The sequence below is a fragment of the Varanus komodoensis genome, unplaced genomic scaffold (assembly GCF_004798865.1).
Source record: "Varanus komodoensis strain SLA01 unplaced genomic scaffold, ASM479886v1 scaffold20_1, whole genome shotgun sequence".
Lineage (NCBI taxonomy): Eukaryota > Metazoa > Chordata > Lepidosauria > Squamata > Varanidae > Varanus > Varanus komodoensis.
The window spans coordinates 15753020-15780008 of NW_025335587.1; the positions used below are offsets into that span (position 1 = coordinate 15753020).

Consider the following 26989-nt stretch of genomic DNA (forward strand, 5'->3'; position numbering starts at 1 on the left):
GCGTCTCTCTGCGCCCCCCCCCCGCATTTCCTGCGCTCTTTTTTTAAATGCAAAATGCTTCCCAACTTTAAAATGCTTGCCAATCAGGTGAAGGCCCCCCTCTGCCTTTGGAGGACCCCCCCACACACACACCATGGTCTGGTTAAGGGCCCGAACGCCGAGGAGGGGAAAGATCACCCCACCCCCTGCCCCCCACCTCCACGAGCACGCATACGTGGCTTTTTGGAGGGGCTTGTAAGCCCCTCCAGAAAGATGGGAGGGCTTGCAGCTTGGGAGGGAGTCCTGGAGGGCAGAGATGCCAGGGAATGATGGGAGTTGCGATCTGGAAGGCTCTTGAAGCAGATGGCTTGAGGAAGGCCATCTTGTAGAGCGGATGAGAAAGGCCTATCTCGAGATGTAGGTATGGAGTGGCATCTCCATGCAGTTGGAGCTCCCAACCTTTCCAAGAAAAGGGAGAGAAGGATCCGCAGGGATGCGCTGCCATCTCCACGCATGCGGGCTGCAAGCTATCTTCCTGGCAGCGGTAGGCGTCTTCCAACGAAACTCTGGGAAGTCAACCAAGTTTTCTCAAAGCCAACAAAATCCGGCTGTGATTCACATGGAGACACATTTCCGGGAGACCCTCCAAGCGCCTGACTTTAAACAGCAAGGCCGCCCGCTTCCATCACAGCTGGTCTTTGCAGGGCATGAACCACCGATGCTTGAAGTTGTGCAATGTTCCCATTCTCATGCTTGGAAGTTTTGCAACGTTCCTGTTCTCTCCCTTGCCTTTTCTCCCCCTCTTCCTGCTTCACGCAGCTTGGGACGGCGGCAGCCCAAAGTGAATTTCAGAGACACTGAAAGATTTGTATGGCATGAACACTTTAGACAAACAGCGCAAATGCTTTCACCCCCACAAAGCAAGGGGAACGCTTTGGAGGCTCCGGGTGCTTCCAGCTAGAGGACTCTCGGTGCTAATATACTCCACCTTTTTCCTCTGAATTGCTTTCTTCTTCTTTCTGGTGAATTCTACGAATGAGGCTGGAGACTTGCCCAGCAAAAGCCTTCTCTGGAATGCACCCTAACCAAGAGGTTAAGGGGTGAGCTTTTGCAACACGATTGGCGCTTGGGGGCAGCTGCTTCATTATCAGCATGGCTCACACTCAATTTACAAACAAACATGCATCTCAATGTTTTCTCTGTATCTCAGACCCTCTTCTCAAAGAAGCAGGAACTGTACCCTCACATTTTCTAGTTCACTACAAGAAACTTCTATCAAATTAAAAAAAGAAAGAAAAACCACACAAACACAAGGCTATTTTTAAACAGTCATAACTTCCGTTGCTTCATCCAGAGCAAAGTTTTATTCACACAGAAGAATTCTCAAATAGTCAGAATTTCATTAGTATAGAACGTACTTTGTTTCATTTTTTTTAACAGTTGGCCTGAACTAACGGCAGCGCTCATTGTTAATACTATTTTTAAATTAAATTAATAGCTGTTTTGGAAGACAAACTCAGTTGATAGAAAATATATTTATATATATTTATATATATATTTACTGTACAAAGTTTACATTACATTTGAAAAGAAAAAAAGTCCATTTTCACCAATATTACAGACTTCATTTTACACACACAGTTAAAGCTGTGCCCAAGAAGTCCCTTAACACACAGCTGCACGGTTTTTATTTTGTACAACACCAAAAATATGCAGACTCACAGTGCTAATTCACTCCCTTACAATCACCACGAGAAGGAATAGATACAAACAATTAGGAACTTAATAGGTGCCGGGTCCCTTTTCATCATGCAACACTCCCAGAGCAATTCGGGTACAAACCAGGACAGCTTCCCCTTTCTCCTGCCAGCATGAAGTAAAGTGACTTCAAAGGACACCAGTGTAAACAGAGATGGGGTGACAGGATTGCCATGAGCATCTTCTGATGGGTCGAACTTTGTATTAACTGATTTCAAATTTTTAAACCTTTTGATAGCTTTAAGAAAAGATCAGACAGAATTTATGGAAGGTAGTTCTATTAACAGTGGTGGGATAAATAGGTGAGGCAGTCAAAGAGCAGGTATTGAGAAGAAAGAGGCATATTCCCATCTTTTCCTCCTAAGCACCGAGAAGCGTGTGGGTGTGCGCAGTCAGATACACAACGTGGGTTGCAAAAGACTCGGACAGATGCAGCAAAGCGTGCGGTATCGATTAACAGCCGCACTTACTGTTGACAAACTGGATACAAGGCCTCTAACCCTGGTGAATAATATTGGATTCTCCTCTAACTTTCTCTTCACCTTAGGAGACATCTTTGTGATTAAACCTCATGGCAGTGGCCCAGTGAACAGGACTAATCCATCCCAGAGTCACATTCCACACACCCAACACACGCGCAACCTGGGAGCAACCTGGCAGGCAGGAAGTGCTCCACAAAACGGCATTCAGAAGAGGCCATGAAGGACGCACGTGGCTGGCACTGACGAGCCTACGAAAGCAGCGGCCAAGAAATGCTCTGCCACTCTTCCCGGAGTTGGTGCCCTCCAAAACCTGTGCACTACAGCTCCCATCAGTCCCCTCCAACCAGCATGCTAGGAGGTGCCATCCAAGCCACCTGGAAAGCTCCAGGCACTGCGTTTGCGAAGCTTATTCAACGGAGTCCTGCCAAGTTCCAGAGAAACCAGAAGGGCGCAGATGCAGCTAATTAGGATTCAACCGTAAGTCGAATGGAAGGAAATGTTTCTGAAGGGGAGACATTGTTTGAAAGCTTGGGGTGGAGAACAATGGCTTGGTCTGGAAGATCCTATCTTGGTTTAAGGAATAGAAACATGAGGGTGTCTCAGGCACAAACGCACCACCTCTTCCTTCCTCAGGGAACCAAGTGACCATCTGAACTGGGAAAGTTTCATTCTCAGCTTCAAAACACATTAGGATTTAAAACCAAGGCATGAAATAGGCATAAGATCTTGTCCCTCCGGCCACGGCCAAGGACAACAATGGCTAATTTGTGGATCATGGGTTCACACTGAGGCTCACCAAGGAGGACCCAGCAGCACGCTCTGGATCATGGATGGTATGTATCTGGGCTTCTTAAGCTGAGACAGGATTGCCAACTGGGGCCACGGATTGTGGCCACGAGGCTCCACTGGCTTCACAACCGCTCCCGTGGCACTACAGAACTGACAACTGCAAGGCCGTTGCATCCACGTGGTCTGAGCAACGAAGCCAATGCAGGCAAAACCCACTGCGCTGACCCTTTGCAGTGTGAGTGGGTCTGTGTATATTAGGGGTGGTGAGGTCTCCAGAAGACCCGGCACTCCAAGAGGAAGAGAACCCACAAAACACACACAGGCTGGTTCAGCGGTGAGTCAGCGCACGGGGGTGGGAGATTAGCCCCCCCGAAACTGGCCTGAACATCCCACAAAGGACCACAGTTCACTTGCTATGTCCCGGTTTGGCTGCACCACGTCAGACAGGGGGGAAGGTGTCTGTGGCATGATACAGTCTCGGTTCTTCATGGGTGTCCATCAAGGAGGGTCCTTCTCCTCTGGAAAGGCTTCCTCAGCTTCTGAAGCATGGCTGATGGTCCCTTGTGTCCACACCCAACACTAGAATGACTTCCAGCCTTCAGGGCCCTAGAAGGAAGCCCACACCCTGCAAAGACCCGCATCAGAGTTTGGCTTGCTGCTCCTTGCAAATACAACCTGCTTGTTGCCCTGTCTCTTGCCCTGGCCCCGATCTGGTGGTGGTGAGGACCCTGATCCCCTTGCAGGCAAGCAGGCAAGCGGGGAACCTGACAAGCAAGAGAACAAGGAGCAAAAGAAGCTAATGAAAGCGGTGGCAAGAAGGTCAACTCACTCTAGGATGGGGGCCATGGAGTGACTTGCACACATCACAGCCAGCTGCCACAACATACATTCCTCCAATTCCCCGCTTCTAGAAATGGAGCATGTCAAGGTGAAGAAAAGCTGGGCACTGTTTCCCCTGGCAGTTTTCTATTTGCAGAGCATGTTCATAGACCTAAAAGCAGCATCCAATCCTCTAATTGCCCTGCACGTGTCCGACACCTAAGCAAGAACTGGCCTCGAGTGCAGAAGTATTCTCCTGAAATAGGAAAGCTTGCATATGTCAGATAAACTGTTGACAAACCAGGATGACATCAGAGGGCCATTTTTGGACACCCGACAAAACCCCTGCGACTTTTAGCAACTCCACAGTCTCTTCCTGTATTGCAGGAAATAGAAAACACCTTTTCTGCCTATCCCAAAAAAGAAAACTTGGAATGGGCAAAGAAAAGCAGGTTCCCTTATTGCCACATCATCTGGTTTTTCCCCAGTGTCAAGCTACCACTTTTAAATTCTCTTTTTGGCTGGAGGTTCTGCTTAACAACACTTTCACTGGGAAGATACGACTCTCTCCAGTCAACACAGAATTATGTTCCCCTTTCAATGCTTCAAGCACAATCAAGAATGCAGCATGAAGTCAAACCAAAAGCAGCCATCTAGTCCTTCAGGCTCCAGCTGTCCCCTTTTCCAAAGTTGCATTTACACTGTGACAAGGTGTGATGCCACTTCACACCCTGCAGATTCTGGAATGGTTTTGTCTGGAAGAGGAGCAGGTTAAGCACTGCTATTTATGGGTTCTTGAGAAAACACTGCAATCCTTCCATTTTGCTTGGGACTTTTTCACAACACTTTCCAAGCTTATTATTATTGTTAAAGTGGGGGGAAGGGTATTAAATTACAACAGGGAAAATGGTGCTCCCTTCTCCCGGTATATTTGCATTTTTCTGCTTTGGCACAACTCCATTTAGGGGATGGGCAAGCAGGAAAGCTGAACGTGGAAGTACAGAGCTTGGATCCCAAAGCTGGGGCAATGCTGAGTAGATCTAGCCATTTATAGCCTCGTGTAGAAAATCTTGCAAGCTTTCCACCTTCTCCTTGTGCTGACAGGGCCACGTGTGGATCGCAACCTCTTTTCCTTGCCTCTTGGATCACTTGGTGTGAAACACATTTCACTTATACCGTGTCAGAGGGGTTATCAATGGAATAAGTGCCCACCTGGCTGAAAAAAACCCTTTTTCTGCTGCACACACTTCCTAGATGCTCAAAGAAAAATCAGAAATATTGAAATCCTATGCATAAAAGAAAAGTCACTGAACACAGCCACACCAAATCCTGCACTTCAAATTAGACAAAGCCAAGAAATTGAGCTTCATCGTTATGATGCTCATAAAATATTTTGGGCTGGAACAGACCGAGTCTGAGCAGGGAAGTTCAGAGAATCCTTGAGGAGGAAGGAACCAGGCGCCCCCAAGATATTGTTGGACTGCAACTCCTATCATCCCTGACCACTAGCCAAGCTGAGTCCCATCCCAAAACTAGGTTCAGAAGAGAAGAAACAGAGGTAGAATCTTGTTCAAAAAAAAGATACAGGCATTCTCAACCAAGTTGACAACATCTAGGTGAATCACTAAATTTCACATGTGAAACCTCGTTACACAATCCAAAGCCATCACAAGGTCTCTCTCTCTTCTTTTCAAGCAGCTTCTGAGCGAAACAGATATTGTACACGAGTTTCCATACAAGAAATACTTTCAAACAGTTGCAGTTTTCAAACATAGATGGGAAAAGGTGTGTGTTTCTGAAAAGGGATATTCCAGGTCTTCACAAAAGCAACAATTCCAAGAGTTCTTCAAAGGACAAGCTGAGACAGTTCAGGCAGTTTTGAACCAGTTTAAATATTTTGTGTAGACAATCCCTAAGGGATTCACTTCAAAAGGGTGGGGCATTTTCTGGGCAAAACGAAAAACCACTGCTTCTCCATAGATGAAACCAAGATTTATCATCAGGTCGCTTAAACAGTGCCGCTGGAACATTTGAAGAGGAAAAAGTACAGATTTTTTTAAATAAAAAGCCTCCGGTCACATTCATTATCAACTGGCAAAAATATAATTCACACGGGGAAAAGGGAGTCAGAATGTAAACATTTTGTAAAGTTGCTGATGCAAAACTTCATAAGCAAATGTTACCAGAGTCTAAATGAAGTCTTGCTGGTAACCCACGGTGAGGTCACAACACACTTTTTCCATTATTTGGAAAATCCATGGCAGTCCCAGAACCGTTTTGCAAGTGATACAGACACCAATCACATATAATGGCCCAAACACGCCAAGCTAAATCTTTTGATTACTGGATTCCAAATCTCCCAAGGGAAATCGTTCAAACCGGATGACAACTTTGCTACTGTTAATGTGAAAGGAGAAGGTTAGGGGTAGGAAAGGGGGAAGGGAGGAAAACAGGAGTAAGAATCAATTATGTTCTGAATGTATGCACAAAAATCCAAGTGGAAGATCATCAAGTTGGGCTTTCATTTCCAAAACAAAAAGCAACACACTGCAGTTGTCTTTAATAAAACTAGAGAATTATGAAATGATAAAAATAATAAATTGAGCGTATGTTATTATAAATAATAAGTAATCATCAGTATTCTTTTACTTCCATGCAATCACAGGCCAAATTAATCAATTCAACAATTAAGTGCCTAAAATTAATACAAGACAATCCTCCCAGATTTCTTTATTTGGGGAAAAAACCCTGATTTTAATTCATCTTTTGGAAGAGCGGAGGGACACCCAGCAATCATTGTCCCAACTGAAGCTGTGACAATTTTAAGAACAGGCAGCATCTTTTAAGGTTCTTTCGCTGGGCGACCAAGAGGGAAGTGCATGGGTTGTTGGTTGGTTTTTCCGTCTGTTTAGCTTACACCTGGTTGTAGGAGCTGAGAAAAAGAGCCAGGGGGCCAACTCGAAGAAGGACTGGCAAGTGTCGCAGCCGGTGGTCAAACATGCTTCAGCGGAAGAGAACTGAGTCCGTGCCGGGTGTTAATAGGTGCCCAATTCCCACAGACAGGAATAGTCATTGCGGTTAGCAGCCCACACCAAGAGGAGAGGCAGGAAACAAGAATTCATAGAAGCACTGGGAGAGTGCAAGGGTTAAAAGGAGTGTGTGTGTGTGTGTGTGTGCGCACTGTATTAAGTGTTGTCCAAGTGGTGGAGCAAGTTAGGAGAGAAGGAAAGCGTGCAAGGCAGAATCGAGTTATCGCATCAGTAGCTACAACCTAGAAGACAGGAGGGCGGAAGACAAAAACAGAGAGGTGGGGGGACAAACACACACAAGAAAGCTATGTTAGTTTGCACTTGCAGTTAAACCGGCCCAAGTCAGCAGCGGGAAGCAAACCAGTGCATTGTTTCAACATATTATTCCCTGCCCTCAATTTATCTCTGGATTCCTGGGTCTCTGTGAACAAAGCTGGGGCCCTCTTCACATTTAGAGAAAATAAAGTTGCACAACTCCCAACATTCCCCAGCTAGCATGGAAGACTGTCTCCTTCCTAAACAGGCACACCTTTCAGCTCTTTCTCTGCCTCCCAAATTTCTAGCTGAATGTTGTGGCACATTTGAACCCACAAGGGGTGCACTAGTTAGGGTCTTGTACTGGGACTTGGGAGATCCAAGTTCTAGGCCCTACTCAGCCATGAAACTCTGGGTGATTTTGGCTTTCAGCCTAGTCCACCTCACAGGGTTGTTGTGAGGATAAGGCAGAGAGGGGGAGGAAGTTCTATATGCCACCTTGGATTCCTTACAAAAGGGAAAAGGGCCAGATAGAAACCCATTAATTGTTATCGTGACTTTTTGGAAGTTGGCAGGAAACTAAGAAACAAGCAGAGGGAGAAGAGGCAAAGCTCCACCCCAAAGCCCCGGCATTCGCTTGTCGCAACAAAAATAACTGGGCCTCTTAAACCAGCGGTGGCCAGCATCCGCTCGTTTTGGAGATGTAGGCAGGCCTTGTGCAGGGATGAAGGCAACAACCTGGAGAGGGCAGCACAAGCAAGGGAACCCCTTTTTTCCGCCTTCCCTCGCATTCGGCAACCCCTTTCTGTCCGCCCAGGCACCCACTGCTCGCTCTCTCTTCCCACCCCATTCCCGCTCCACTGAGCCGGCTGCTAGGAAGGACGGATCACGATCACGCCTGCCAAAGGTCTGAACTAATCTTTGGCAGATGGCTTTGGAAAGTAGGCCAAAGGCCGAGTGAAATTAGCCGGGGGGAATACAAGGTGCTCACGCCTGCGCCTGCCTTGGAAATGAGTGCCTTCATCACAGCAGAGGCTTTGCGGAGTAGAGTTCATTTCGTAAGATGGTCGAGTTACAAGTTAGAAGGAATTTGTGTTTGCATGCATGCATTTGAGAGAGAGAGAGAGAGAGAGAGAGAGAGAGAGAGAGAGAGAGAGAGAGAGAGAGGCAGAGGCAGAGGCAGAGGCAGAGGCAGAGGCAGAGGCAGAGGCAGAGGCAGAGGCAGAGGCAGAAGTGGTATTAAGAACAGTTTGCTGTTTGCATCTGCTGTCCCTTTGGGGTCCACTCAGAGTGCCCACCCAGCTTTGGAAAACTGGCTCCCTATCTAAGGAACTCCCTGCTGCTTGACTCTGATTTTGGTGCCTGGTGAAGACACTTTTGCTAAGACACACAGCTTTAAATATATAGACAGATGTTCAAAAGACAGAGGTTTCTACCAGAACAAATGTCTTCACAAGACTGATAGATTTCCACTCTGTCTGACCAGACTTGACGGCTTCTGTTGTAATCCGATTACCTAGACCAGGATTTTGACTGGGCATTCTGGCAATTGTGAGCCCTTTTTCTTTCCAAATCTGTGCCTTGAGATTGTCATGCTCTATCCTTTCGGCCCCACATTTCCTCTGAGTCACTCCTGACTTCTCTCTTCCAGTGCCCCCACAAACACATGAATGCATGGTTACTAAGAGAGCAACCCTTTCCACATCTAGTCCTCCAAAGCTTCTGCCAGAAGACGTGTTAGTCTTGAAGGGCAATAACCAGCAGCACCTACGGGACCCACTGCCTGCACAATAGGCCTTGTGCACTTCTAACTGTCCCCAGAAATGGGTGCAAACTGTTATTTCCACGTTGGGACAGGTTAGGAGAGTTCCTTTCCACAAGTTCTGCTGACCAGCCTTTTCCAGGGAAAATTTCTGCTTGTTTTGGCAAAAGCAGCATTGCACAAGCGTTCGGTCTTGCAAGCACAATCAGTTGCTGGCCTGGATATGCTTTGAGGCATCAGACGGATGTAACCAGGAACTTACTGGGAACCCACACTGAGCGAAAGAAACTGCACGGGGATTTTTGCGGCAGGGGGATGAATCTCGCACTTAAGCCCCACTGACAGGGGAGGGGGAACATACATAGCATTGGTTGAATCCACCTCTGCCAAGTTAGCAACCTAGAAGCAGGAAAGCGTAAAGGCCAAAAGCAGCTCGGACACAAGGAGAGGCAGATGCAGGTGAATACGTACTCAGCTGATTTCCAGAAGTGCCCCGGATGAGAAAGCCTCCGGTTGAGCTTCCGCAATTTTTCCAGCATTTCCATCAGAAGCGGGAAGCTGGGACGCTCACTGACATCGAAGGACCAACAGGCCGACAGGATATCCTAAGAGGGGAGACACAGGCCATTTGGAAAGAGGGAGCCCCAAAGTCCATCAATATGGAAGTAAAGTTGAACCTCTTTTAGTTGAACAGCAAGTCGTATTTCAGAGGGGCTCTTGGGGACCCTCTTGGTAGCAGGGAGGGCAAACGTGAAGCCCCCCAAAATGAAAATAACTTACTTGGATTTTGTTGCTATTCTACATAATGTATTATTTTTGTTAGATTCTATACATTACTGATTATATATTGCTGTTTATTATTCTGATCTGTTGCATATTTGAAATGTTGTGAACCATCCAGAGAGCCTTCTGGCTGATGGATGGTGTATATATATAATTATTGTAGCTAAACATTCTTACTGCCAGTACCTAAGCTTTAAGAGAGGCATTTCAAGTGTTTAGAATGGGGGAGGAACGGCACGAAATCTGGGACGTTGGGCATTGATTGGCAGTCAGGGGAGAGGGTGTGGGGCCTTGGGAAGGAGGTATGACCATCTGTGGAACTCTGGGACCCCTGAGCTGAGGTTCCTCACCTCCGTTTTAGAGACTGGTTTCTCAGGTTGCTGGAAAGAGGTCATTGCAAAGAGTTTGGCTATCAGTGCTGGATGCTGTGTTACTGAGAAATCAAGGCTAGCCTAGACCTCCAGTTCTCCAGAGCTCAGTTTTAGTTTGCTACTCCCAGTTACAGAGCACCGTTCTGGGCTTGTATAGAAAGACAGCCACGAGATGGGTGCACAGGATGGAGTTCAAACTTCAGCGGGTTCAGCCAACATGATAATGTACACTCAAGGGTTGTATAGGAGTTGAATGAGGGTTGTCATTGAAGCATGGCTTGTCTGAACCCAGCTGAGATAACTAACCATGGGTAACAGTTCCCCACCCAACCACAAACTGTGGATTCTCTTCATGGGTTGTTTGCAGTTAACAAGCCATGTCTTATTAGCACAGCTGGTTCAGACAAGGTAATGACCAACAGTTCAACAGCCACTGTTCAAGGCAATATTCAGTCCTTGTCAAATTGTGTGGGGTACAGCATATCGAATCTTCTGTAAGCTTCTTTTAAAGCTTAAAAATGACCACAGGCTCAACGACTCGGCTTACAGTAGGAGTACCGGGGGGACGAAAGCAGAACAGAACTACAGCTCCCAGAGTTCAATGGGAGTCCCGGGAAAGGAGAAACTGAGAGGTGATGGGGATGTGGAGGTAGCATTGCGACTCATGAGAGGATCTGTCCCACTTACGCCAACTTCTTTCCCGAAGTTGCTTGCTGCAAGGACTTGCTTCATGCCTTCGCCACTCCCGATCTGCCAGATCAACGCTTCAGCTGGCTGGCGTTTAAAAGGCCATTCTCTGGCCTGGAGCTCGTACCACACAGTCCTGGGAAGCCAAGAGGTATTAAGGAGTCAAGCTTTGCGTAAAGTGCAAAATACACGGTCAAAATATTAGATTCCATTTCTACCCCCACCCTTCTTTCTATAGGAGTTCACATGCCTTCCCGCTTATCTTATCTGAGACGTCATGCATAAAAAAGTTTGAATGAATGAATAAAACCATCCTGCAAAGTCAGGCTGAAACCAAAGGACCAAAGTTAACCCGAGGATTTCATGGCTGAGTGGGGATATGAACCAGGATCACAACTGTCTTGACTGGATGCTCTATCCCAGCCTTTCCCAAGCACGAGCCCTCCAGCTATCGTGCACTCCAATGCCCATCATCCGCAACTACTGGCCATGCTGCCTGGGGCTGATGGATCCCAAAACCAGGTCAGGGGAAGCTGCTGGAACACCACTTCAGTTCCTATCAGAGCGAACACAGACATTCCATCACCCGATGGGACTGTTGCAAATCACCCAGAGAACTTCGGCTATGGATTGATGGATGGATTGATTGATGAGGAAACAACCTTGGGTTGGCCTAGGCCACTGTTAGGCTTAAGACTCTAAAAATAGTATAGGGTTGATTCTGAGTGGCTGAGGTTGCTAGTCCAAAATAAGGTCCAAGGTGTTCTTTATACCAGGACTGGAAACCCCTTCCCCTTGGTCCTGGCTTCTTCTCCCAGCTTAATTCCGAGAAAGCTCCCAAAGGCTTCCCAAATGCGGAGAGAAGGAAAGCACTGTGGTTTGGAGGAAAGAGCTCCTTGCCGTGGGCTCCCCTTCCTTCTCAGCTGCGTCCCGCAAAGACTTGCCCAGTTCAGCTCTGACTAGGATCCCCTCCATGCTTACTTTCAAGTAGGATGTCCAACCCTGCTGCCTCTTTCAGCCGAGCTAAACCATTCTGCAAAACAAAAATCTGCCCCATGGGCCAGAAAACAGTCCTCCATCCCTATTCTGTGAGGGGGGAAAGCTTCGGGACAGTGCCGCTTGAAGTCTGAATCGCCCTGCTTACACTGTCAAGAGTAAATCTCAGAGGCAGAAAAAAGACTAGAAGTTGATAGCCCCAGTAGCAAAATTAAAACTGGATGCCGATACTGGCTGTAATTTGTTTTAGGCCAGGGATTGGAAAGAGACGGGGCTCCCCAGATACATCTGCCAGTGATGAGGCATAATGGGAATTGTAGTCTAACAGCGGAGGAAGGCAGGTGCCCGGCTCTGCAGCTTCGTTTCGTCCCTTGACAGCTTTTTAGTAAAAGCCAACATGGAAAATCAGCCTGATTCAGGACAGGAAGCAGCAATAACGAGCCGAACTGTTCTCTCTGCAAGTGTGTGGGACCCACCGGAGGTGCCAAGACTTCAACTCACTCATTCCCCACCGGGTTCTTGTTCGGTCAAAGCTGCACCAATGCATCCAACGTCACGCTAAGCATTATGGAAGGCTTTCATATTACTGGCATGGAGTCGGCCGAGCGGCTGCTGAAATCGTGTTTTAAGCAGCAAGGGAGCCGTGAGGAAACACAGCATTTCAGAAAGCCATTTGGTGACCTCTGAGCTTGTTTTTTTAGCCCATGGGAAAAGGAAGTGGAGCGTGGCTTTGTGACTAAGCGCTAAGCTGATGCCAGAGCGGCTTTAAATATTTTCAGAAGTGCTCTTCAGAAAAAGGGGAAATACATTTGCTCTGCTGTGTACTGGAAGCTTGTTAGCTTTCCCACCCTGTTTGAAAGGCTTAATAGCTCTGAGGAAGGCTAAAGAACATGGCCGCACTCCGCAAAAAGTTCACTGAACTCACGAGGCAGCAAGGGGAGACAGAAAGGAAGGGAGCTGTCATTCCACAGAATGGACTAAAAAGAACAAAACGTGTTGTCAGGATATATATATCCCAATCCTGGACCCTTCCAGGTGCATCCCACTGCAACACCCAGTATCCCCAGCCATGCCTCGCCATTGGCTGTGTGAGTTGTGGCTCAGCACATCTGCAGTGACACCGATAGAATATGACGAGAGTAAAAGTGGCCTAGTGGTTAGAGGCATTGGGCTGGGTCCACAGAACCCAGGTTCTAGTCCTCACTCAGCCATGGAGCTCACTGGGTGACTTTGGGCCAGCCACTGACTCTCATCCTCCCTCACAGGGTGGTGGTTGTGAGGAGAAAATGGAGAGGAGAACCTTGTCCGCTGCCTTGGATTCTTTTCAAGAGGAAGAAAGGCAGGGCAGAAATGCAATTCAGTGCAGAATGCAAAGTGCAGAATGCAAATAAAAAAGATAAAAATGGAATACCAGTGCATTTGGGAAGCTAGATCAGTCTACCCCACCTTTCTGCAATTCAAGGCTGCTGGGAAGTCTTCTCCAGCAGGCTGCTTCACACGCTTCTGCAGGCAGAGGGAAATCCCCGTAAGGAAAGCGCACTGCGGTTCCTTTGCCGAGCTTACCCAAAAGCATAGACGTCGGCCGCTTTGGAGAACGGGAGCTTGTCTTCATCCTTCCCTGGAGCCATCTCACGCACAATCTCTGGGGCCAAGTAGCACAACCAGTCGTGGGGCAGTTTCAGCTCGTTTTCACGCCTGGCATTGGAGAGAGGGACAGGAAAGGATGGGAGCTCAGAGCCACACACCTGCTGCAGCTGGCGGAACTGGGGCCCAAAGTGAGGCCCCCACAATCACCACGGTGCTCAAGGGGACCTCCAACGGTGCCCGCAAGGGAGTCACCAGTGTGGGCTCTGCAGGCCCTCCTTTCCTTTAAAAAATGGACTCCTGTTCTTTTCATTATTTCCTTCTTTAATATACGTGCAAGGATCTCTAAGTAATGCATACAACTTTCCACACATGCTGATGACATGCCGAGTTACTGGCAGGAAAACCACGGGGAAAAAAGTCTGCATTTTGGGTATTCCAGTGCCACCGAAAGAAAGCAAGCTTGTGAAAACCTCATTTAGCTCCGATACTTAAAAAAAAATCTTCCTTGTCCATTTGCAAGGCAATTAACCATTTTACATAGACAATAACAAGTCTCTTTGTCTGCAGGCAACCTGCACAGCAGCGACAAGGAAGTGCAAGAGATGCTTATCACAAGAGACTTACCTCCCTTCCTGAACCACGCCAGAAATGCCAAACAAGCCGAAGTCCGTGATGACCACTTTGCCGTTTTCATAGAAAACGTTCTTGGATTTCAGATCTTTGTGTACGATCCCTTTGGCGTGAAGGTACCCCATGCCCTGGAAGAGCCACCAATGCAGGCATTAAACACAACCGCCACCCCATGACCAGAGAGCCCCCATTCTTGAGCGCCAGCAGATATGGACTCGCGGACTGTGGATGCTTTGCCACACTGCTGCTTACGTCTGATCACTGTGCAAGATGCCTCTTACCTTAATGATTTCCTGAGCGATCTGCCTGGTCATATTAATATCCAAGGGTATTTTGGGATCCCTTACAACAGAGTGAAGTGTTCTTCCTTTGCAGAAGCTAAGACAGATGATTAGACAAATACATCAGGAAGGAATCTCAAATCAGCCCTTACAATTTCTTTTTGTGAGGAGCTGGGGAATGATTTCAGGGCAACCAGATCCTTTCATATTTCTCCATCACATGGAGCAGCTCCCAGAATCCATAAAAAGACCATCAAAGGAGAGAGTTTTGAATCTTGAAACACAAACAACCTCTATACATACAACCTTGTCATAAGACTTTGCAAACCCTGGTTCTGGATAACCATAACTCTGTTGCCAGGATTTCTAAATTCTAACTTGTGACTAATTTGTAAGGTATTTACAAAAATGTTTTACTCCCTTTTTTTAAAGTGAGCTCTTGAAGAGGTTTACAATAAGCAAATACATGGCAAAATAGCAAAATTTTATACCAGGAAAACAAAACTGTAAACCGTCCCAAGACGTCAGTGATGGGACGGTATATAAAAGTTTTAAATAAAATAAATAAAACTGAAATAAAAAATATCCGGAACCAAACAGAAAACCCAAAAGAGGCTTAGAATAAAATCAACAGAAAACGAAACACACATCTATAATACTGAGAATATGGAAAACCTACTTTTTAAAATGACCGTTTCAATACTGCTAATCCAGCAGTCGCATTGGCCTGATAGTTGTTAACATAGAAACAGAGCGAGTCAGAAGGGGTCTCCCGGGCCATCTAGTCTGACCTCCGGCTCCAGCCGGCTCCGCTCACAACATGCAATCTCTATGCCCATTCCTGGACTTGGGCGTATGTCAGATTGGCTCAAGGAAATATTTGATACAGAACGTCACACACAAAACTTTAGGAGCCTTACCTGGTAATAATGGCCAGGTGAGGGGGGTTCATACAGGCCCCCATGAAAAGCACAACATTCTCGTGCCTCGTTTGCCTGTAATTCATCACTTCCTTCTTAAAAAGCTTCAAGTGGTCTTGGTTGTTGCCGTCGATCTCCAGCAATCGGATGGCGACCTCCCCGTGCCACCTGCCTCGGTAGACCTTCCCCCACCGGCCCTGGCCGATGGGCTCGCCCAGGTCCACCTGCTCAAATGGAATGTCCCACTCCTGCAGGTAGACGCTCGTCTGGCTGGCCTTGCGCGAGATCATCCGCCGCCAGCGGCTGCGCCGGCTGGGAAGGTCATCGACTTCGTCTTCGTCATCCTCCACTTCAGACTTGTTTGCTTCCTGCTCTTCCGTGTGCTTGGAAATAGAAAGGTCGCCGAAGCTGGTGATGGAAGTTTCAGCCCCAGAATTCTTCTCTTCTGGGTTCTGTTCGATTTTGGCATTCTTTGGACTGTCTCCATTCCAGCTTACCATGACCCTATGCCTACTGTTATTATTCATTTCATTGCAATAAATTCAATTAATATAATAATAATTGTATTTCTGTACCACCCAAGCTGAAGTTCTCTGGATGGCTTGCAGCAGTAGATAGAATACAGTATTAACACAGTATAAAGACACGGTTAATAGTAAAAACATTATAAAAATTATGCAACAACCTTTAAAGCCCAAGTTTAAACCCAAGTTTTAAAAAGATGCAATAGCTAACACAAATTAAATAACAAGTTCTGTTAAGCTGAAAATACAAGGGTTCTTCAAAAAGTTTCCGCACTTTTTAAACTCTGTTTATTAAGAATTCCAAAAACAAATTACATTGGTTTTTCTACAGAGTCACTTTCCTTTGTGGTGCATTTTTCCGAGAGTTGTACCAATTTTTTAATGCCAGCAGCAAAAAATACATAAAATATATTTATGAAATATAAAATATAAAAGTGCAGAAAGTTTTTGAAAACCCCTTGTATAATCCCCAATATACTATGAATGCTAACTCAATGCCCTCTTATTGGAGGACAGTCTGAATTTGCTTCCAGAATTGGGGGCCCACCACTGAGAAGGCCCTGCTCTTTGTTCCTACCAACTGAACCTTCCCTGGAGCTTGCAGTCAGTCTTTAGCAGTCTTAGCTGCTCTCGCTCTGTGGCCTATTGGCTACTATGCTAATTAACAGATTAGAAGTCTCCTTCCTTATACACCCTCACGCCCCTTCTCTGCAGGAGAAGCACTGCTCTGGGGACCCTCTCTAGGAGAGGTAAAAAGATAATCAACTCAGAGCAGGGCCTCCTCTGCGGTGGCCCCCAGACTCTGGCATGCGCTCCCCAGAGAGGTACGCCTGGCGCCGAGCTTATACTCTCCTCAGTGCCAGGTCAAAACCTTTTTAAAGCCGTATTTTAAAAATTCATAGTTTTAATGGTTTTGCAGTCTCTTTTGCTTGTTTGTTTTGATATTAATCTGATTTATTCAATGTTTATTTATTGTTTTACACAGTGCTATTGTTTTAATTGTTATTGGATGTTATCGATGCTTTTTTAAATTGTTCTTTTAAATTGCTGTAAGCCGTCCTGATTTAAATTGCTGTAAGCCTTTATATTTCTATAAAGGACGGCATACAAGTTTTTAAAAAAATTGTATAGCACAGAAATTAAACAGAATTGCATCCTAAACAAGCAGGAACTCACCTCTGTATCACGTTCTTCAACGCCATCTATCTCTAGGTGTTCATCGACACTATTCATGAGAGAAAAAAGAGCAGCGATTTGACATTGCAAGATGGCACAAGGATTAACAATTAGTTAGGCACTGCCACCAAGAGATTGCTGAAGCTAGGAGGCATTAACCCAAAGATAAATATAAGCCAATGAACAGATAAACAAACCAGCACCCTGGAATCTTGCTTAATGAGCGTACTAAAAAAGCAGAGACATCACCCTGCCGACAAAAGTGCATATAGTCAAGGCTGTGGTTTTCCCAGTTGCAATGCATGGCTGTGAAAGCTGGACCATAAGGAAGGCTGAGCACCGAAGGATTGAGGCCTTTGAATTGCGGTGCTGGAGGAGACTCCTGCGAGTCCCTTGGACAGCAAGGCAATCAACCGGTCAGTCCTAGAGGAGATCAGCCCTGACTGCTCTTTGGAAGGCCAGATACTGAGGATGAAGCTCAAATACTTTGGCCACCTAATGAGAAGGAAGGACTCACAGGAGAAGAGCCTGATGCTGGGAAGGATTGAGGGCAAAAGAAGAAGGGGACGGCAGAGGATGAGGTGGCTGGATGGAGTCCCTGAAGCAGTTGATGTGAGCTTGGGTGGACTCTGGGGGAAGGTGGAAGACAGGAAGGCCTGGAGGAGTGTTGTCCATGGGGTCGCAGTGGGTCAGACACAACTTCGCAACTAACAACAACAACAACAACTGTAGGCCAGCGCTAGAGAAACTGGTTTCTGCCAAGGGTGATGGACGGAGCTAAAATGAAAAAGGAGAGCAGCTATTTCCTCTCTTTCCATCTCCTGCTTGAGAGGTTTCCCTGCCAGGATCACATGTCCAGTCCTGACATTCGGCCACCACCGGCTTGTATTTGAGCCAGAATAAACAACAGTAAACTTTGCCAGAAAGGCAACACCGGGACTTGGAATCCTCTTGCTTTCTCTGAATGGTGAGCGTCTTCAGATTTGCTCAGGGCAAGTTGGGTCTTTGTTGTCAAGCCTGTGAGCTCATTCTTGTCTAGCAACTCGCTGCGGATCTTGTTAGCAGCAGTCTTTACTGGGATTGAACAAGCATGGCTAATTACGGGAATGACGGCCATAAAAGCTTTTATTGAGTCTTCTGCCTCAGCTCCAAGGAGTCAGGTTCCAACAGCCTGTTTCCAGACCCAAACAGCAGCAAACGGAGAGGTGTTTCCTCAGCTTTCACCTCGTATGCCCAGCTCCACCATGAAGATGGAAATGGCTGGCCAAGGGAGAAGTAGGCGAGCACCCAGTTCAAAAAACCAAACTGTGTACAACCAGGTTACTGGGCAGATGGGGGCTGTAAATGTTTTACAACGTACAGGTTGTGTGCCAGTGACTCCCATATTCCTGCCTGTTGCTCCAGCAGTCTTCCCGAGAAGTATGAAGGCAAGCAGGAAAAACGTGCAGCTGTCCTCACCCAGTCAGAACCCCAACTGGGCGTCCTTCTATTTAGTGGCAAATGAACTCCTGCGGAATAATGTGCATGACATTGTACCTGCGGAGTGCATGACATTGTACCTGCGGAGTTTCACTTCTGACCCAAGACTTGTGGCCGAAGGAGGTTGCCCATACGGCTCAATAGTTGGAGGCACTGGGCCACGAGATTTAGGACTAGCATGCCCAGTGCAAGAGCTAGTTGCCCTCCTTTGAGTGACTCGGTGATGCCTGCAAATTGGAAGCCATTGGGAGGATTCGGATGAGCCAGAAAACATGTACCTGCTTGGAATTCCTCCATCACAGAATCCAACCTATTACCTCTTCCCAGTTTGAGCAGGTGCCATAGAGGAGTTCTCTTTGAGTCCAATTTTGTAGCCAACTGTGGATCCACCTAAGGGTTGTTCCATCCAGCCCACTTTTAGCTAAGTTTGCACATCAGGAGATCCTGGGGCACTTGTCAAAAGCTTTGCTGAAGTCAAGATAGATTATGTCCACATTCCCACAGTCCATCAGGGAGGTTCCCCAATCGGAAAACAAAATCAGATCAGCGTGGCAGGATGTGTTCTGGAGGAATCTATGTTGGCTTCTAGAAGACTGCTTTCCAAACCCAAGATGGACAATCTGAATATGGGGTCATGCCCTAGGGGTTAGCTAACAGTCCCCCCATTTTTCAACATTTTATAGAAGACCACTTTAGAAGGTCTTCAGACCAACTTTGACTGCTTCACCTGGATGGTCTGTGAGGGTTGTTGTTGTTGCTGTTGCCAACTCCCAACAATGCAAGCTTTGTGGGAAGGCTGCACTCTATAGTTTTCACGACCATCTCTTCTATAAGCTAGATCAAAAGCATTTGCCCTAGCGCCTTCCAGCATCCAAATTCCTCACAGGAAATTGGGATAAAGCCTGCAAAAGGACCGGCTGTGTTGTTTCGGCAACTGCCTCCACAAAGAAAGCCCTCGAAAAGTTTCTGGGGCTTGTCAAGCACTGTAGGACCTTTTTGGAAGGCCATGCCAAATTCATTGCTGCTCTGGGGAAAGGGAAAAGACTTTCCAAGAGTTGTTTTGATTGATAATAGAAACAAAGACAGACTTACTTAGTACTTTCAGTACTTTCAGGAGGCTGTGTTACATGCGGGATATTGGGAATTTCTACAAAAAAGTGGAAAATAAAAAAAAGAATGAAGTTTACAAGTCTCAAGCTTCAGTTCTTTTTAGTAACACTCAGCCAAGAAACAGTTTGCTAAATCAAGCTACAGATCAATGTACCTGTACATGGTAGACCACTTCAATGTGGAGAGTCACATCTAGCACATCCTTCCCTGCAAGTGGAAAGCTAAGCTCCCCGCAAGTAGAAAACTAGGCTCCCAGCAGAGTGGAAAACAATGAAAGCTTTCCATGGGCAGCTTCTTTCTTTACACAAGTGAGCATCCCACTGTGGGAGTCACACCCAGCTGCAGATTGGAGAGGTTCTGTTCTAAGAGACCTCAACACGCATGAAGAAATCGATACCTTCCCTTAGAGAACTACAATTTTACACACCGCTGGACAGCAGGTTGGACACCCTATCATGAAATATCAGTAATTCTACACCAGGGGTCGGCAACCTTTAACACTCAAAGAGCCATTTGGACCCGTTTCCCACACAAAAGAAAACACCGGGAGCCGCAAAACCCTTTTGACATCTAAAATGAAGGTAACACTGCATATATCATTTTTTACCTTAATGCTAGGTATATCTTCATTATGATTTAGCTGCAGCTCTTGTTCAGTCACTAAAAACTGTTATTTTTAACCTTACGTTATAAACTAGTAGGACTCGTTTCATATATTTTGAACAGGAGAACAGCTTCCTGAAGAGTCAAAGTCAGTGCTAAAGGGCTGCATGCATAAAACAGCAAACCCCATAAGTCCGTCAGCAGTAAAAGCAAATGAATCTGCCCACGTATCATTAAACGTTTGGTTTTCCTCAGAAACTTTTCTTCGCTTTATCCATGGTTGGCCTATGGGGGTGTGGGGAGAGCGCGGGATACGAGGAGATATAGGTGTGTTTAGTGACCGATTAGCAGATAAACAGTCAAGTGCTGTGAATTGTGACAGGTCTCAGCTTTTAACATTCAGACGAAGGAGATTACATTGGGACAAAGGGAATCTTTTCCTGTAACATGAGAGCCTGCAGGAAGCTTGTTTAAACAGAGGAATGTAGCGATTTACTTAACTAGCTGATTTAATTAACTAGCTAGCCCTGCGTTCCTGAGTGGAGCTTCCTTGGAGCAGATCAGCCGGGGAGCAGAGGGGTTCAAGATCCACGTGCGGCTCCAGAGCCACAGGTTGCCGACCCCTGTTCTATACTAAGCGAGACAGGTGGGCAAAACTATTTGCTGGTAACAGGAAAGCCTTCCAGCAACTCAGAATAGTTGTTTATCTTGCCCAAGATTTTCTGCTTTCTGCTGTCTTCTGCTGTCTTGATCCTGAGTCAAGGAAAGGTCTTTTCACTGGGAATGCCATGGATTCTTCCAGAAATGGCATGCATGCCATGCATCCACGGAACCACAGACCTTTCTTTTCTGCCCACGATCCAATCTCTGTTGGAGTTTCTAGAAAGCCTGTGGGCTCAGTGTGGCAAGACATCTGCTTGGCATGCAGAAGACACCAGGTTTGATCCCCGGGAAGGGCTGGGAGAAATCTTATTTCCAGTCCTGGAGAGCTGCTGCCAGCCAGTGTCAACAAAACTGGCTAGATGGACCCAGGACTTAAGCTACCTTAAGTTCCTACAAAGAACCAGCATCAAATCGGGCCTGGCTTACAATTAGTGGCGGCTTTTTGGCTGCCCACCTGAGGGGGCTAAAGTTTTCACCAGTGCACCAGTGGGGTTGTTCTAGTGGGAAAGTGGAGGATTTTTTCCCAGGAAGGGCTGTGAATCCACATAGGAAAAAAGTCACTTCAACAGGACTGAATTGGTCTGTCCCACGCCTGCTGGTCCCACCTTTCCCCCTCTATTTCATTCTCTTTCTGAATCACACCACATGTGCAAGCCGTGGACAGCACAACATTAAGCCAACAGCAGAATCAGAGAAACATAAGTAACCCTCTGCAGAATAATTCAATTTGTACAGGGTCACAGAATCCAGCTTCTGCTGGGTCAGAATTCCGGTTGTCACTGCAACAGGATGTTCCATGGATGGAGAGATCTTTCCACACCTTCCAGATCTTTACAAACTCCCCAGATTCTACCACCACTCCGCTCCTCAGTCAGACTTCTTGCATCCTCAGAAAGCAGAGGGTAAGGGTCGGAAAAGGATCCGAGGAGTGGTGTGCAGGATTCCAGGTCCCTGGAATACTCTGGTGCATTTCCGTATGTCTGCCAAATCCATGTGAGGCCAGGTCACTGTTCATATCCACACTGTCTCCTAAGGACACAACCCCGCAGTCATCTGAGTGGGTCTAACTCTAGTTCTGTGTTGTGCTCTCATACGGATAAAACTAAAAACAGAAGGTATCCCCCTTTTAAAAGATGCCTTTATCTCCAAAGATCACAAATCTGGCTGAATTTCCTGATCCAATTTCCTCTCTGTTGACCTAAGGCCCCGTATCAAAGCTTTGGAGGACCAGAGATGTGTGGATTCCAACTTCCATCACCCACAGCCAACATGGGCAGAGATGATGGGACATTTAGTCCCACACACACACCCAAATATCACCACCATGTGCTTATACTATCGATACAGAATATGAGCTGCACAGTCAGTTTGGTTTGTGGATTATTACACCTAAAAGGTTGGTTATGATGCATGCATTATAAAAATAAGAGTTTAAGCGACATTGTCCAGTGAAGGAAAGAAACCATTTGTTCATGTGAGCAGAGGCACAGTTTCAATGCTACATGCAGAAAAAAATTAAATTACTCGGAAAATGGGGGTTCCATGTGCAAGAAAGGCGAGGCGGAAATTTCAGCAGAAATGGAACCTGAAGGTTAGAAGAACTCACCTGGGAAGATAAACTGTTGTCTATGCTGAATGTAGTAGGCAGCTTTTTAAGGGAAAAAGAGAGAGGGGAGAGAGCAAACATAAAATAAAAAATCACAAGAGATTAGCATGCGAGAAGATTACTGTGTTGGCAACGGTCTCACATTTATACGTCCGGCGAATTAATCCCCGTTCATTGTTAGTAAATGGTAAAAAAAGCCAGGGCGAAATGTGGGCCCATTGGAAGCATATACATCTTGAGACATTAAAAAAAAAAGCAAAGAAAGCCATGCTGGGTCCTTATGATCCACAGCTGGGCTCCACCTTTTAGGAACCAGCCAAAAAATTGCAAACGATTGCACAAGTTTTCAAGATGCAGACTTACGCATGCCGAAAAGTTTGCAACAGGTTTGGAGAATGCATCTTTTGCAGAGTCAGATCAAGTCGAAGACAAATTAGCTTTCAGTTGTGGTTCCACAGCAAGAATTTATCTACTAGTTTCCCATTCCGGTGTTTGTATCTTTTTTATCATTCCACAAGCCAAGTGAACGCCCAGGCTCCCAGTGCATCAAATTCCCTCTCCTTCAAAGCATTTAACTACAACAGTTAAAAATAACCATTTAACCCCTTCAAACCATCCAAAAATTTTAACTATGTTAAATTTCCCACACTCTAAGAGGATCAAATACTGTTTGTGCATTATGTAGAATGACAAGAATCCAAAACAAAACACGACCCTCTTCCATTTCTGTGTCTGATAAACATACCTACAGTGAAATGGATCTTAAGCTTGCATGGCAGGCCCTTTTCTTAAATTTTATTTTATTTTATTTTTAAATTTACAGCAACACCCAGCCATGTTTGCATTTCCAGAGCTGGCTGCAGCAAACACAACAAAGAATCCTGGAATACCATCAAGATCTAAGGTACTTCCAAGGCTTAGCTTTTATTGTGCTTTCCTCAATCATGGAATTCTATAAGTTGTCCAAACACTGCCTCCCACATGGAACTCAGTGTATTTTTTGTATTTTTGTATTTAATGGTAATTTATTATGTTCTATTGTATTTCAATGTATTTTATTGTGTTGTAAGCCGCCCCGAGGTTTCGGCAAGGGGCGGCATAGAAATGTAATAATAATAATAATAATAATAATAATAATAATAATAATAATAATAATAATAATATTTTCAAGCTTCGTCCATCTGTTTTCCTTCTGCAGAAGAGTGTCATCCTCTGGAACGAAGCCAAATTTACCTGGAAAGTTGAACCGGCTGTCCCGCTGGCCCATGGGCGACGGGTTTAAGGGTGGCGTCGCACTGGGGGGGTTGGAAGACTGGAAGGGGGCCGGAGAAGACGGCGTGGAAGAGGTGGTAGAGGAAGGGTTACTGCTGGAGTCGAGGTGGTTGATGGCCGGGGCATGGTCCTGGAAGTGGCGAAGAGAAGGCAGAGATCGTGAGGAAAGAGCTCCTGGGCAGGTGAGACGACACCGAGTGCGGTTGTTGGCTAGTGTCTCAGAGCATCCCCCAAAACGTCAACCTTCAGGCCTAGAGCGGTTCAACACTTCTGGAGTACAACACTGCAGCAAGGGAATGCCGAAGTTGGGGGCCAGCACAGAGAAGGCACCACCAGGGCCCCCGTCCCCCAGGTCCATAAAACACCTGGAGCCATGCTCAGCCAGATCCAGAGTCCACCGGGTCCCCTATCCTGTTTCCTGTAGCAGTCAATGAGAGGCTTACAGGCTGGTCATGACCCTTACCTTGCTGGGCTCTCCCTGAGGGTTGTTATTCAGAGGTAAACTGCCCCTGAAAATGGAGGTTTTACCACGCTCTTCCAGTGAAAAGCCATGGTTGGACTTGTCCACAATGTATTCATTTACTCCGGGGTAAAGCCATGTTTGTGAGAGGGATTGCCATGGCAGAATTTTGGACCTTGCTTCAGGCTGGTTCAATACATGGCTGCCCCCTTCCCCAACTTAATAGCCTCCAGCGGGGTTGGACGACAGTCCCCACAGTTGTCCTGCCAGCTAGTCGTTGCCGAATTGCAACTTCTGGAAGGCGTATGTACAGACATGCAACTTCAGTGTCATGATTAAATGACTCTCTGCGCTACAACAAGGCCTCTCTCAGGTTGATGCTAAATGTACTTCCCGGAGCGGAAAGGGGCTTTCTGCTGGACCTACACAAAAGCAGCAGTTTAATGCATGCGCGTGTTAACCAAACTCAACTCACTCAAGAGCTAATTGTTCGACAGCTGCCTAAATTTCTTTGCCGCCGTGGAAGCGGTGGGTGTGTTTTCATGGGATTCTCTGCCCTGGCCGAAGAAACCCAGTACCTTTTTAGTTAGTGCTTTCGGGAGAGTTCCAAACTGTGGCTCTGACGGTCGGTCCACGGGATTATTGATATCCGAAGGGACAGACTCCGTCCGCCTTAACGGTGATACTACTGAACACAGGTGGAAGAGAAGAGAGGGAAGAAACCCCTTTACCTGAATTTCTTGCCCTTGCAACCACACAAAGGGGTTTAGAATTTGAGGGGAGGGGGAGATGAAAGCACACACTTACGGGGTAAGAAAGATATTCTACATGGTGGGGCCTCTTTGGTGCATTTGTTATGACATTTTAATCTGTGGAAGAAAAGAGACACAATCAGCAGGAGCCGACCTTTTTATTTATTTATTTTATTTATTAAAACATTTCTATGCCGCCCCTTGCCAAGGCCTCGGGGCGGCTTACAACATTTATGGGTACATCACAGAGGGACTCCAGGAGCAGGCCCTAACAGTGAGGTACAGTGGTTAGACTCAGCCTAGGACTGGAGGAAGATGCATGTATTACGCAGTGGCCAAGAGGGCAAACGCCACCCTTGGATGCAGAGCCAGAAGCGTGGCTTCTAGATCGAGAGAGGTATTGTTGCTACTCTATACGACTCTGGTGTGGGCAAAAAGGTGTGGGAAAAAGGTGGGGCATAGATATAATTGATAAAGAAGGAGTATAATTATTAAAATGTAAAGATGGGTCTATTGGAAGAAATATAATTAGGAATGACATAAAGGAATTCAGGATTTTGATGGTTATAAAATAGCCTTGAATGGTAATGTCAGAATGTATTTTTTGTATGAACGCTCTGTCAAATTTTCCCCTTTAATTCATCACTCCTTGGGATCAATTCCATTCCCGGAAAACAATTCTACAGCTCCCAGCATTCCCTAGCTGGACACTAGAAATCCTGGGAGCTGAGGGACTATTTCTGTCTAAATTTGCAAAGGACTGTGTTGTCTTCTTGGTCTTTGTATTCTAGGGACTCAAATGTGCTGGGAGGTAGCTTAGGCCAAGGAAGAGTGACTCATGCTAGCCGAAGGAGCGTTTGAACCCGCATCGCCAAAACTCTTAACATGGGGACAGAATCTCTTTTAGTTCACAGGCCATGTTCTGTATCAGGGAAGCTTTCAAGAGCCACATTCCAGCAGAAGGTGGAGCCAAAGACTGAGGCCAAAATCCAAAATAAAGACACTCAACCTATTGCACCTTCAAGGCAATCAATAAACCTTGAAACTATTTCAATTTTTTTTAGAAATGCAGGTAGGGTGGGAGGTTAGGGAGAGAATGCACAAAGCTGGGAACCAGTAAGTAGGGAAAATGCGATGTGTTCCTCTGGGACAAGCTGGACAGGGGTACCCCATTAATGGGCTGCATCTGCCCCGCGTCCCAAGGTTTAACATCTCTGCTCTAACCACTACTCCGCACTGGCTCTTTTCAGTGAAGCTGTTTGGCTTCTCTCCTCAATTGTATCTGCAATCACACCTGTTAGCTGCCCGCGAAGAAGAAAAATTGATTTTCTCATTGCTCAATCTGTTTATATAATCAGAGTGCAACCAGGTACACTTCCATACCTTCGTAACAGGTACAGGAGTGGAGCTGCTCTCTTGGGCAAGACAGCTGGATTGTGGTACGTTAATCCACCTGTTAACACTCCCTGTAAAATGGTGTAATGTTGTGATATCCTTATTGCCTACTCACCTGCAGTGTTTACATTTCACTCCGAACATCATGCTTTTCTGACACACCTGGCATGACTGAGAGAGCCACGACTTCGTGGAGAATCTGGGTGAGAGGGAACAAAAACACAAACTAGTAGCCATTCCCTAACGTACAATTTTAAATAAATTGCCCTCAGCCACATGCTGTCTTGTTTTATTGCCCCTTGCTCGGTGTCTTTTAATTGTTGCTTTTATTGCTATTATGTTTTATTGACTGTAATCTGCTTAGAGGACCCTCAGGCTCATTTAGCCAAACATAACTCTAAAATTTAAATAAATAAATATTCAGGAAAGATATACTACAACACTCAAAAGTGATGGCTGTCAATATTACACAGCTAAATTCTTCAGGGGCATGATTCAAAAAACCCCTGCTGTTGTTTTAGCTTGCAAAACTATTGGAACGGTCAGTTTTAATGGTCTGCATGTAAACTGCTCTGGGTGCAAAATTAAAAGTACTTTGCAATGAATAAAACAGCGGTATTTAAAATGGCTGGGAATTTATCCATGCGGAGCTCAAAAAGGATTGCAAACCAGATACCAAATAAGACTAACGAGAGCGAGCATTCTGCAGTTTGGGGACTGCCACCAAGAAGATCTGCATGTGGAAAAGAACCTCTGAATTGCTGTCAAGAGCCAGGATGATGGGAATTTTAGCCCAATACATCCGGAGGGCACCATTTTGA

At 46.2% G+C, this 26989-nt stretch overlaps 1 protein-coding gene across 8 annotated transcripts in view; it reads right to left on the reverse strand.

Moving 5' to 3' along the window:
* Positions 1–1295: 1295 nt before the first annotated feature.
* Positions 1296–26989, reverse strand: part of KSR1 (kinase suppressor of ras 1) — a 93310-nt gene continuing 67616 nt past the window's right edge. For 4 of the 8 annotated variants that reach the window (XM_044430490.1, XM_044430498.1, XM_044430495.1 and 1 more), the window contains exons 7-19: positions 26284–26367; positions 24829–24890; positions 24600–24709; positions 23523–23691; positions 22290–22331; positions 19400–19454; positions 16829–16877; positions 15129–15511; positions 14209–14305; positions 13922–14055; positions 13274–13405; positions 10715–10850; positions 1296–9478 (exon numbers count right to left, since the gene is read on the reverse strand). In XM_044430490.1, the coding sequence (XP_044286425.1) occupies positions 9110–9478; positions 10715–10850; positions 13274–13405; positions 13922–14055; positions 14209–14305; positions 15129–15511; positions 16829–16877; positions 19400–19454; positions 22290–22331; positions 23523–23691; positions 24600–24709; positions 24829–24890; positions 26284–26367 (1822 nt within the window). In that variant the 3' untranslated portion in view covers positions 1296–9109. The remainder of the gene's footprint in view (positions 9479–10714; positions 10851–13273; positions 13406–13921; positions 14056–14208; positions 14306–15128; positions 15512–16828; positions 16878–19399; positions 19455–22289; positions 22332–23522; positions 23692–24599; positions 24710–24828; positions 24891–26283; positions 26368–26989) is intronic. The other 4 variants (XM_044430494.1, XM_044430493.1, XM_044430491.1 and 1 more) reach the window with 4 other exon arrangements.